This window comes from Suncus etruscus, chromosome 5, assembly GCF_024139225.1.
Source record: "Suncus etruscus isolate mSunEtr1 chromosome 5, mSunEtr1.pri.cur, whole genome shotgun sequence".
Taxonomy (NCBI): Eukaryota; Metazoa; Chordata; class Mammalia; order Eulipotyphla; family Soricidae; genus Suncus; species Suncus etruscus.
The window spans coordinates 129,586,523-129,599,766 of NC_064852.1; the positions used below are offsets into that span (position 1 = coordinate 129,586,523).

At 36.7% G+C, this 13,244-nt stretch overlaps 1 protein-coding gene and 1 non-coding gene across 2 annotated transcripts in view; one reads left to right on the forward strand and one right to left on the reverse strand.

The window, feature by feature from the left end:
* The window catches only part of PMS1 (PMS1 homolog 1, mismatch repair system component), a 68,626-nt gene that overhangs the window by 33,852 nt on the left and 21,530 nt on the right, over positions 1–13,244 (reverse strand). The window contains exon 5 of the mRNA XM_049773182.1: positions 9,303–9,466. Within this exon, the coding sequence (XP_049629139.1) occupies positions 9,303–9,466 (164 nt within the window). The remainder of the gene's footprint in view (positions 1–9,302; positions 9,467–13,244) is intronic.
* On the forward strand, positions 11,823–11,932 carry LOC126009819 (U6 spliceosomal RNA). Its single transcript, XR_007496016.1, has one exon. It is a non-coding gene; the product is annotated as a U6 spliceosomal RNA (small nuclear RNA).

Sequence of the window (13,244 nt, forward strand, 5' to 3'; positions counted from 1 at the left end):
GATGTGGCCCCAAAACAAAACAAAACAAAAACTATATATAATAACAAGAATTGTAGAGCATCATTTTTCAACCACTGTGCCGTGAGATATTGTCTAGTGTATCATGGGAAAGTTTCCAATTTCATCCATAACTGTTGGAGACAGTGTCCTGTCAGAGATCAATTTTTCTGTCTTCTGTCTTTTATGCAGCCTTTTTCACCTAAGGCTGCCTACGTGCAGACTTTGCTGTAAGCTCTTGAGCTAACAGGAAAGGTATTTTGCAGCTACAGGAGATTTTCTTTGAAGCCAGAGAGAAAAGTAAACACCCTGATGCCATCTCCAGATTTAGGTGACTCCCTTTAGCTTCTTTCCGGAGTTAATGGCTATGCTACAAAAACTTGCCCCTTCACAAACTGCTGTTAGCTCCAGATAAGTGAGCTGCAGACCCCACTTTAGAGTCATAGGGCAATCCTTTGAAAGCTGCTGACTTGGGAATGATTGTAAAATTGTCACTCCTTCTCCCTCCCCTCTGGAATGATTTACTGCCTTTGTTCCATGGCCTTCGCGCCAAAAAGTATGATTGACATGTCTTTTTACCTGCCCATTTCTCCTCCTCTATATAAGAGATGCTGGACCCCAATAAAGGTCACCTTAGACCGGTTATTCGCCTGAGGTCATTATTACTAACCTCTCTCAGATTTTTTACAGGTGTGGTTGTTCTTTTAACCCAGCCAAATAAAGGTGCGGACATCCGAGAAGCCTCCCAGCCGCTTCCCCGCTGGCCGGGCCCCTCCGGGGGGCTTATAGGACCCCGCACATAACATGCAGCTTCAGCCCACAAATAGACCAATCATTAGGTTATTTCATAATAAAGTGATTATAAAATAATTTCTTTGTGTTTATTTGATTCTTATTCAAGATAATTACTTTAAATATAGTCAATTAGGCACAAAGATAAATTTTCTTAACATTTTCTAATGGTGGTGTGCCTCGTGATTTTTTTTTTCATGAAAAAAGTGTGCCTTTGCACAAAAAGGTTGAAAAACACTGTTGTAGAGGATCTGAAAAGGAAAATGGAACTCTTCTTTATTTTTCATAGGAAAGTAAAATGGTGGAACTACCATGGAAATAAATAGTAAGGAGCTACTCTAAAGTATAAGTAAAAGAACATATGATCCAGCAATCCAATATTTGAGAATTCTCAAATGAATTTACAAACTTTCAAAGAAATATTAGTCATACTTTGGGCTGGAGAGGTAGTATAGAGAGTAAGGCCTTGAATTCAGGTAACCCTCGTTTGACACTGGGCACCTCACAGAGAAAGATAGGAGAGATCCCTGTATGGAGAAACAGGTATAAGCTCACAGCACCATTTGTGCCCGTACAAACAAAACAAAACAAAAACAAAATCTATGTTTTTAAACATAATTCTATGTTTGTTTGGGTTTTTTTGAGGGGAGGAAGGGTGTCTTATATCCAGAGATGTTCAGGGAATACTTTTGTATCTGCTCTCAAGCATCATCCCTGGCCATGCTCAGGGAACCATAACGGATTTCAGGAATCAAACTTAGTTGGATGCATGCAAAGGCAAGTGCCTTCTTTGCTGTATTATTTCTAATTCTAGGTTCTTTACTGAACTGTTTATAATAGTTAAGGTGTGGGAACAGCCTAATATTGACATATGAATAAAGAAAATATGTTACACACAAATATAAGCAAAATTATCACTAACTTCTACTGGGTTAATAAAGAAACCAAAGAATTAATCAGAAATACAGACAGGGCTTGAAAGATAGCTCAAATAGTTGAAGCACATACTTTTGCACACACATGAGGCCTACGTTCTACCCCAGAATCACTGCATGCATGCCTTTTCCTGGGAAGCCCCTTCTTAGTACATTGCTGAATATTGACAGGAATGGCCTTGCCCTTCCCCTCAAATGAAAATGAATAATAGTTATATATGAAAGAATAAAAAAAGACCACCATGTAACACAAAACGAACAATTTACAAAAAATAAAATGATTACATGCAGATCGGAACCGTAAAAAAAAAAAAAGAAAGAAAATATTCTTTGCCATCTTTGGAACCTGCCCTACTGATTCCAATAGGAAGATACATTTAAAAGTAATAAAAGGGAGAATAAAAGACAAATCATGATAAATAGAACTTAAATTACACAATTTTTATTGTTTATCTATTTAGATGTTCATACATTTGTCCGATTCCTTGCACACATTATAAGCTCTTTCAATGTGTAGATCATAGACAATACTTCCAAACAGCGTACTTCAAAGCTCTGTATACAGTAGGTGTGAAGAAGCCATAGTGAGTAAGAATGATTGCTGCTTTAGAAATAGAAAGATTTAACCTGCAGATCATCCTTGCTCTATCAATCTTTAAGTTACCAAGCAGTCCACTCAAACTCCTGGAGTTAGGAAAAAATAACAAAAGTGGGGACAAGGACACAAAAACTCTATTTTCCAAAAGATCAAGGACCTATGTGTAATCCAACTCCCACTCCATTATGTATCATCTCTGAGCTTTTAAATGGCAATAATATGAATTTTCAATTTTGCTAAAAAGGATCAGAAGTGGTAAACATAAACATAAGCATCCTTAAAAAAATAATTTTAGGGGGCTGGAATGATAGCACAGTGGGTAGTGTTTGCCTTGATGCGGCTGACCCAGATTCGAACCTGGAATCTTATATGGTCCCCTGAACCTGCCAGGAGTAATTTCTGAGAGCCGAGACAAGAGTAACCCCTGAGTGCTGTTGGGTGTGGCCCCAAAAACAAAAGAAAAAATTAGTTTTAGAACTGAAAGGGACCTCAGAGATGACATTATTCATTGCTGCAACTCAAAACCTAGATTTTTAGAGAACTTTAATTAGAAATCTATATGAGGGGCCGGAGAGATAGCATGGACGTAAGGCGTTTGCCTTTCATGCAGAAGGTCATCGGTTCGAATCTCAGTGTCCTATATGGTCCCCCATGCCTGCCAGGAGCAATTTCTGAGCCTGGAGCCAGGAATAACCCCTGAGCACTGCCAGGTGTGACCCAAAAACCACACACAAAATATATATACATGAGGGTATAGAAATGTATTAAATCGGGGCCGGAGAGATAGCATGGAGGTAAGGTGTTTGCCTTGCATGCAGAAGGATGGTGATTCGAATCCCGGCATCCCATATGGTTTCCTGAGCCTGCCAGGAGCAATTTTTGAGCATAGAGCCAGGAGGAACCCGAGTGCTACCGGGTGTGACACAAAAACAAAAACAAAAAAGAAATGTATTAAATCAGTAGAAAATAAAATATATTTTTAGAAGAAGTGTAAGGTTTAACTTTTTAATTCCCTTACACTTATATAAATTTCATATTTAACTCTATGATGTTAGGCATAGTAAAAGTATATTAATCTTACAGCTCTTAAAAGACTATCCTGTCAAGTGTTTTCTGCAATACCACATCCACTCAAAGTTTTTCTGTTTCCTAACTACTCCGAGTAAAGGTATATCAGTAACCTAACTACCAGAAAAGAAAGAATCTAAAACAATATTTACAAATAAAAGTAGAACTATACAAAGATCTAAAAGGTACACTAGGGGATCCAAATGTATGATTCTTTAAAAAATATCTTATTTTATAATTATTATTATTAGGAAGGTTTAAAAAGGTTAAGATGGGGCCGGAATGGTGGCACTAGAGGTAAGGTATCTATCTGCCTTGCAAGCGCTAGTTTATGATGGACTGCAGTTCTATCCCCTGGCATCCCAGATGCCCCCCCCCACCCCAAAGCCAGGAGCGATTTCTGAGCACACAGCCAGGAGTAAGCCCTGAGCGTCAATGGGTGTGGCCCAAAAACCAAAAAAAAAAAAAAAAAAAGTTAAGACTGTTCAAAACTTCGTAAATTTATCTTGTTGGCTTTTTTTATTGTTTTTAGCACCAGCTAATTCACTATGCACTGTATTGACTATTGGAGAAATGTGAATAATTTAGATGTTTTTCCTTCCATAAAGAGGCTGTGGAAAGGTGCAAATCATAAGTAAAGTAGGGAAAGACCATGTTTGAACCTTGGTACCAGTGGTCCCCACAAGTCTACTAAGAGTAAGCACATAGCTAAGGGTAAGTCCTGAGCTGTTCTACCAGGTATGGTACCCACACTTAAAATTAAAATAAAACCAAAGCAAACCATAATGTAAATCACTGCCAATAAGGAAAAAATAAATATGCAACATCATGTTGTTAGAAAGAATTAAACCTTGCTGAGGAATAAAGGAAAACTTAACAGACCTCTATAATAGTATAAGTCAATCTCCAAATTAGAAAATAATTACACTAAAAAAGTTAACGAATGTGTTTCTTCATTATTTGGTATGTTTCACAGAAGTTAGGTAAAAAGTAAAAAAAAAGAAAAAAGAAAAAAATCAAAACAAATTAATTTAATAGAAGAAAATTAAGAGAGTCATTTTAAAAGTTCAGCTATCATTAGTTTCCTAATAGCAAAAAAGAGCCCCACACAAAACCCAACAAAGACTGATAATCAGTTCTATGTTAACCTCAAAATATATTTGGGCTACTGTCTCAAGTATGTTCATATTCTGATTCTAAAAGGGTATGGAATGTGACTTTGAATATTTCTTTCTATATCAAATAGACAGGCGGGCAGGCAGGCAGGCAGACAGACAGACAGGTAGATAGAAATAGCTCCCATCAGAAATACCTGAGGAAAGTTAGATATTTCACAGTTCCACCTTACTGCAGAAAAAAACATCTACACAAACTTCCAAGATTGGTGTTGGAAAGTCTATTTCACTCTGCATCTTCATAGCCTAGCTAGAATTCAGGAATAAAATGAACCTTTAACAACTGTTTTACTCAACTGTTTGAGTTGAGTAGAAGACTTGTTTTGGTTCCCCTTGGCACAGCTGGTTCCTTTTCTCCTGCCTGTTCAAAAGTATGAGTAAAAGACATGAAGAAGAAGGAGTTATAGATAGTTTGTCCTGCATGAGACCAAGTGCAGTTTGTTCCCTAGCACCATGTGGTCACCATATGCTGCCAGGAACAAAGAACATTACTGGTGTGGCCCAAAGGCCCCAGAAAGATACAAGAAGAAGAAAATGAACAAACAGGGCATCAAGTTTATGGAGATAAAAACTACCCAGCACTAATTCATATTTAGTTTGTGATCTAATAAATCCATCATCATTCTCGTCCACCTCATCCTCTCTAATCTTCACACAAAAGAACACTCACCCACATACAAATAAAACCAAGAGAGGGTGTCACCACATTGAGCCCCCAAAGCCCCGTGACCTGTTCTCTAGGTTTCTCTTTCCTGTTTAGGCCTTACCTTCCCTGAAACGGAAGATATTCAACTACTTAACTACTACTTTGTCATCGTTCTTTCAGTCTTCAAGATGTATCAGGTGATCCCCAAAGAAGAAAACAATGTTTTGGTTTGGGCCCACACTATGTGTCCCATGGGGATTGAACTGGTTTGTGCCTCCTGTAAGGCAAGTGCCTGAGCCCTGGAGTTTTTCTCCAGCAAAGAATACCAAAGAGATTTTGAAAACATGAAGGTGGAGTAGAAGAAAAGTCTTTTCTTATATTCTCTACTTTTTTACTGTTAAAAACTCTGATTACGGCTCTCCAAGCCCATGTTGTCCCTTGACATGTGATTACGGTTCTCCAAGCCTATATTATCCCTTGACATGTATCTCGCTTGCCTCTCCCTAGATCTTTCTCGATCACATACTTCCTCTCTCTTCTCCACTCATGTCTTTCTACACAAGTTTCATTCAATAAAAACAACCATGCTTCACTAAAACAAACAGAATGAAGCAATAGTTAAAAGTGCAAGCATGGAATTAAGAAACAGTTCAAGGGGCCGGGCGGTGGCGCTAAAGGTAAGGTGCCTGCCTTGCCTGCGCTAGCCTTGGACGGACAGCGGTTCGATCCCCTGGTGTCCCATATGGTCCCCCAAGCCAGGAGCAACTTCTGAGCACATAGCCAGGAGTAACCCCTGAGCGTTACCGGGTGTGGCCCAAAAACCAAAAAAAAAAAAAAAAAAGAAACAGTTCAAAGTGGGTATGTGAAGCACACCACGCTATGGGTCTCCCTCAGCACAACCAGAAGCACCACCATAACGAGCCAGGAGCAATCCCTGAACATCATTGGGTATGGTTCCCAAACCATGCCCAGACCAAAAAACTCTTATAATTGTGATTCAATTTAGCTTCTAAAATACCAATTTGACTAATTACAAAGAGAAAATAAATTTTTAAACTATTTTCAAAAACCACACATAATATATTAGGAAAAGTAAAGTACTCATAAAATCTAATGAATATATAAAGCTGCATATAATTTATCCATACCTTCAAATTCTTCATTTGAAATCATATATTTAACTTTAATTGTAAATCAATGGTCTACCAAATTATTCCTATATATCAACCAAACAAAATTACTAAATGAGCTTCAGATTACTGTCACATTTTTAAAAACCTGTAATTCTGGGAGATAACTACCTTATAAATAAATATATAGAGTCTAAAACTCAAAGATAGTCCATTACTACAACTAAAGCTGAAAATTGCACAGTTCTTCGAAGAAATGCCTCTATACTTTCTCCAAGAAATATCTACTTTTTAAAATATCACTGAATTCGTTTTCCCTTCGCTGTCTCATTATTCAGTATGCTTTCAAGGAACATGGTGATGAAAGAAGAAAAATACCTCTTTCTAACATAACCATACTGGCAAGAACATCAACATTATCAGTATTCAAAGAATGTCTTGGCAGGTTAAACCTTCATAAAAAGGAACAGTATCTAATCCAAGATGTCAAAATAGCAAGAGTACTGCCCACATACGTGTGATATGATTGTTTCTAATGCAGGAAAAAATTTTAGAAAGGGACCATTATTGTCAAGTTTTCATTTTAAATAAGACAAAAATAGTTCTTCAGAAAAGAACTTAAAGAACGACCTGGGAGAATAAGAACATAGTGAAACGGACAAGGTTAAGACCGGAAGAGTACTCAATGTTCAGAGATTTATAATCTCTTGGTGTCACGTAGAAAAGACGCATGGTATCTTTTGACATCTGAGGCATAAGATTATTCGAAAGTTTTAAAAGTAAAAAATATTTGTACTAAAAAACTTTGAAGACCAATTCATCTAATTTAATTCATGACTTGTTTGTATTGTAAAGGCCAACACTAAATATCACCAGATGTCCTGATAATCCTACATTACTTTCGTGGTATAATGCTCAGTTTAAATTACAGGATTTGAATTGTATCTGAAATCACTGAGACCATTGAGGCACTTGTATCTGCATAATGAAAATTCAGATACAGCATCTTTCTAAAATAATATGCAGTATCTGACAAAGTACTACTTACCATTTTCAAACAAAAGTACCCAGATGAATGACCTTAAATTGATTGGGAAAAACATAACCCATCCAAAGCGCAGAGGAGATGTATTTTACTTTACTCAGTCTCATTACATATAACACTAATCTTACTTTTCTTCTTTTTTTTTCCTTAATCAAACTTTTTTCTAGCCTTCTTCACATCTACAAGTATGTGGAGTCTCTAACTTCTTATTTTACCTTTTCTACTTGTTTACCCTGCTGATCACTATTTCTTCTGTCCTTGATCTTTTTTTAACATGTGTGCATTCAACTTTTAATAGCTAAATGTACTCTGGATCAAGATGTCATAGGGTTATTTATATGAGTAGGATGAGGCTCCATCCATCAACATCCTGAGAAATCATAGCTCAGTAGAACTGGAAGGATCGCAAAGTATCATTTGGTTCAACTTTACTTGCCAACAGGAACAGGTGGCCAACTAGTCAATGTTTTTCTTTGCCTTTTATCAGTTTAAGATTTTGATCATCATTCTAGGCTAAAGAGATAGTATGCAAGTAGGGTCTTTGCTTGCACATAGCTGACTCGGGTTTGATCCCTAGCATCCCATATGGTTCCCAAAGTACAGCCAGGAGTAGTTCCTGAGTGCAAAGCCTGGAGTAACCCCTAAGAATTGCTAGGAGTGGTCCAAAGACAAACAAACAAACAAATGAAAAAGATTTTGTTCAAAACATGTACCAGAGCTTGATTTAGCATGAAACTTGATAACAAGTAAAAATATATGAAGTAGAAAAAAAACAGGATGAATAAAGGTCCTGACTTCAGCCTCATGGCATTTTATAAAACGTAAAACAATTATTTTACTCTCTGAATTTCAAATCCCACGTGCAAATAGAAACCGTGTAAACTACTAGCTTTTGGAAGTTCTCTAAAGTATTGAGGAAAATAATATAAATTACAATGGTAAGATAGCATAGCAGAATGACAATGGAACGTGCAAAAGGTAAAATCTCTGTGAGTTCAGTTCAGGGAAAAACTACAAACTTGTTACAAGGTCTCACCTTTCCTGGCTGTCATATGGATTACAGGAGCTTAATGCACCTAGAATAGGTCTTGGAGTTGTGTCGGCCTCCCATAAATGTTAACACTCTGCGTCCCATCAGGTCCCCCACATTTGCACTGATTAGTGCTATTCTACTGCCACAAAATATTTCAAGGTGAACATATAAAATTTTATAAAAAACTGAATAATCAGAAAATGTATGATCTTTCATTTCCCTAAGATTCCTCATGAAACAAACATTTCCTAACATCTAGCTCTGAAATGTAGAAAGAAATAAAATGGTCACAAAAGACGAAATGGACACAAAACAATAAAACTTCATCAAAGAAAAACCAGACTAGGAGATGAATTGTATGTTACCTAGAGCGAAAAGAACAAGTCTTATTTGTCTGAATTTTTAGGTTATTTCTTGAATGGAGGTGTCTGTTGGTGAAATCACTGATCTCTTTAGAAGTTAGAATCAAAGGTTCAATCAATCACATATTATATAGATATTAGATAACAAAGTAAGGGTGTTCTGAGGCCAGAGCCATAGGACAGCAGTACGGTGTTTGCCTTGTAGCGGCTGATCCAGGACAAATCTGGGTTCAATCCCTTGGTGTCCCATATGGTCCCCCGAGCAAGGAGCGATTTCTGAGTGTATAGCCAGGAGTAACCCCTGAGCTTCACAGGGTGGGGCCCCCCCAAAAAAGCAAAACAAGCAAAAGTGTTCTTATACAATGAAAATAAAGCTTAAAACACAGCACAAAAGACTTCTCTTATCTAAACTAATTTCTATAAAAGACATTGTATCTTTAGCATATACAAATTTTAAATCATACAATATCGGATATATATCAGATCTTAAAGATATAACAAAAAAAGTCAGTAACACTTACCTTATTATGTATTAAAATGATTCGTAATTCAGGTTTCAGTACAGCATAACTCATGAGCAGGTCTAGGATCTTTTTCATTTCATCTTTACATTTTTTAGCAGTTGAGTAAAATTGCTTCCTTACAGGCAGATTCTTAAATAATTTGAACACAGTTACAGTTGTACCTGTTGGCAAATAGCACAAAATATATTTAACTGGGAAGGGTCATCAAAGACTCTTAAGTCTTATTTTTTTTAACATTTTTATTAGATCTAGAACTTTAGGTTGACAATATTTTTAAACAATTTTGAGTCTGTTATTCCATTTTCCTTAGGTTTCTGTTTCTGGTAAGTCAGCTGTCATTCTCATTGCTGCTCTCCTAAATGGAATACATTTTTCCCTTTTGCTGCTTCAGAATTTTCTCTGGTCTTCTGTAATTTGATGATTTGTATTTATTCTACTGGGTTCACTGAGTTCCCTGAATTAGTGGTGTGATGCCTGGTATTTAAGTCATTATTCAATATGCAGATTTCTAAAGCTATGTTCTCTTTCTTCACTCTATTTTATCTCCTTTTAGTGTTCATGATACCATTTTTCTTTTTTGGTTCTGGGGTCACCCTCAGCAATACTAGGGGGTTACTCTCTGCTTGGGGCCCAAGTGTCACTCCCAGCAGTGCTTGGGCAACCTTATGATCGTAGAGAGCAGAGCAGGGTTTCCTTATGTAGAGTATGAACCCCAGTTTCTCCCTGGTCCTAATCTACCTAATTACTATTTATATATTTTTTAGTAAAGCAAGATAGTTTTTATTGATCAGACTGTATTTAAAAAGATGTGAGTGAGAGAGAAGGAAAAGGAGACATGTTAAGAGAGAACACAAGCTTGAAAGAGACAACAAAGAAATACAGAAAGATGCTATGAAGAACTTTGTAAATCACAATGATTTCAATAAAATAGTAAAAAATATAAATACAGAAAGATAAATAAAAGAAGAGCACAGGCTGGAAGAGACATGACCATAATTATTACTGATCTGACTTCAGTTTATGCAACTTTTCTTTTGCTCTGTCTAGTATGTTGTTCAGCCTACCTGGTCATAAGATATTTCAGATGTAAAATTTTTGATTGATGTGGCCCTAAATCCCAAAAAAGAAAAAAAAAAAACAACCCACATATTTTTTGAAAAAAGAAAAAAAATTAAAGAACTTAGAGAAAAATATGATTGATATCAATAATTCACTTATCTTTTAACATTTCATCTCTCTGCTGAAATTGTTCACCATCTTACTGGGTTTTTTTTTTGGGGGGGGGGTTGCAGAGGACTGAGGCTTATTCCTGGCTTTGTGTTTAAGGATCAACCCTGGCTGGGTTTAGATTATATGAGGTGCCAGGAATCAAACTCAAGTCAGCCACATGCATAGCATGTGCCATATACTCTGTATGATTGCTATAGCCCGTCACCATCATATTGGTCTTGACCATCATTTTCTCTAAATTCTTTATTTCTTTTGTTTTTTCTATTTTGTATTTTTGGCCACACCCAACAGTTCTCAGTGCTTACTCCTGGCTCTGTACTCAAGGGTTATTCATGGGAGGGCTTCGGTAATTATATGAGATGCTGGAGATTGCCTTTTTAGTTGGACCCATGCAAGTCAAGTAGCCTATCTATTGTTCTATTTCTCCAGACTCTGGAAATCATAAAAGTTTGCTAATTCAAAATTTGAGTCATCTGACTTCAATATTTACTAATTTCTTTCTATATCATGGATCCTATTTTTCTTTCATGTCTCTATTTTTATTCTTTCTAGATATACATCTTTGTAGATGTAAAAGAATAATAAACATTGGGGCTGGAGTGGTGGCGCAGCAGTAAGGCGTTTGCCTTGCACACAGTTGACTGAGGACGAACCGTGATTCAATGCCCTGGCGTCCCATATGGTCCCCCAAGCCAGGAGCAACCCCTGAGCATTACTGAGTGTGGTCCCAAAATAAAACAAAACAAAAGGAATAATGAACATTAAAGTATTTATTTCACCCTAGAGAAGGCATTCAATATAATTACATATATATTATATATAATTCAATATAATTAGGAGTATGTTTAGGTTGAAGCTGAAGTGTTCCTTTCTTGGTTAATGATTCTCTTCCAGTTTCAAATATCTTAAAGAGTAGGTGTGAGGTTCTAAGTCACACAGAGTGGTGAATAGGGGTTGCTCTCCACCATGCTCTGAGGATCATGTGGATCAAAGGATTGAACTAGGGTTGACTATATAAAGCACCTTAACATTCTATTTCTGGCCCCCAATTTCAAATATCTTAAGGACCGAATCAATTTCCTTCCTTCTTTTTTTCCCTCCATCTCTCCCTCCCAATCTCTCTGCCTCCCTCCTCCTTCCCTCCCTTCCTTCTTCAAGAATTTAAGCAAAATACTTTATTTGGACAAATTCATTCTTAAAAATGAGAAACGAATTCTTTGGATAGAGAATTTCTCCAGTATTTCTACCAATATCCAGTGCTATATGAGCCCACAAAACCTTACATCAGTGCTCACTTTGACAGCACATATATCAAAATTGGAATAATACAGAAGATTAGCATGGCACGGCCCCTGCGCAAGGATGACATACAAATTGGTGAAGTGTTCCATATTAAAAAAAAAAGAAAGAAGAAAAAAATACCTTATATCACAGCACTACTACTGGGCCCCAGGAACAGGTACTCACAGAACTTGACTCCTATATGTAGGTAGAGCTGTTGTTTCTTTCACACACACACACACACACACACACACACACACACACACAAAACCTCTACTCATGCCTGTGATATGCATTTCTCTTTTAAGGTTCTCTCCCTCCCCTCTTCTTCTACTCCCTAATTATGCATCACCAAAAACTTAAAACAGAGTACCTTTCATTTTATCTCCAGCTCAGCTGCAACATTATCAGTGATTAATTAGCAAAAGGACCAATACATTTTGGTACTGCAATGAATGGGTTTTGTGTTTGAGAATCTCATTCCTCATCTGACATTTCAGCTTGTATGTTCAGCTGCTTTCTCCAAAGTCACGTTAAAGGTACAGAATATCTACCTGGTATTTGTTTGCCTATGCCTCACATCCAGTTAATGCTATGATAAATGCCAGAAGCCTCTTATTTAGGAAAATGGCACATTTCTCTTGAACTTGGTTGGTTTAACTTCTTTGCACCATGCTTTTCTAGGCTTAAAAAACACATAATACTCATTTTTAAAGTTATATATTTGACCCTTCTTCCAATACAGACAACAATGGTGTCATGAAATCTATTACATCTGCCATTTTTCTTCTGCTCATCTTACCATTTCTTCACATTCAAATATTATCTAAAAAACTGGCTCATCTTCCTCGAGGCAGCTTCTTTTTGACTCTTGCCATATCTTAATTTCTTTACTCATCATAAATTATAATGGAATCTACTTTAGAGGCAGACAGATGGTGAGAAGAAAGGCAAGCAAGAATCAGTAGTGCAATTATGCAAATGTGCTGATGATAGGAAAAACCATGCTGATGTTTAAATATATGCTATGCATCAAATACTGTTATAACAAGTTATATTGTTAACTAATTGGTACATCTGATAAAAATCCTGTCTCCAAGGTAGAAACAAAAACATTGTCTCTGAATAAACTATAATTTACCAAAAAGTCAAAAACAATTATGTGTGCAACAAATTTAATCATGTACAGATCATGTATATCTGCGCTAGAAAGGTAGAACATATGCTTCACCTGTAGGCTTCATGGATTGATGCTGGCCACCTTTCAACCAAAAAACAAAAATTGAAACCCAGAAAGCTATGTGAAGTTCAAATGAAATATATATCCTTAGAGGAAAATAAAGTACCAAGCAATATTGGCCAATACGATGGAAGGCTCAGCAGCTATCATATTTTACAAGAGAACTTCTCAGCTCTAACCTTAGCACA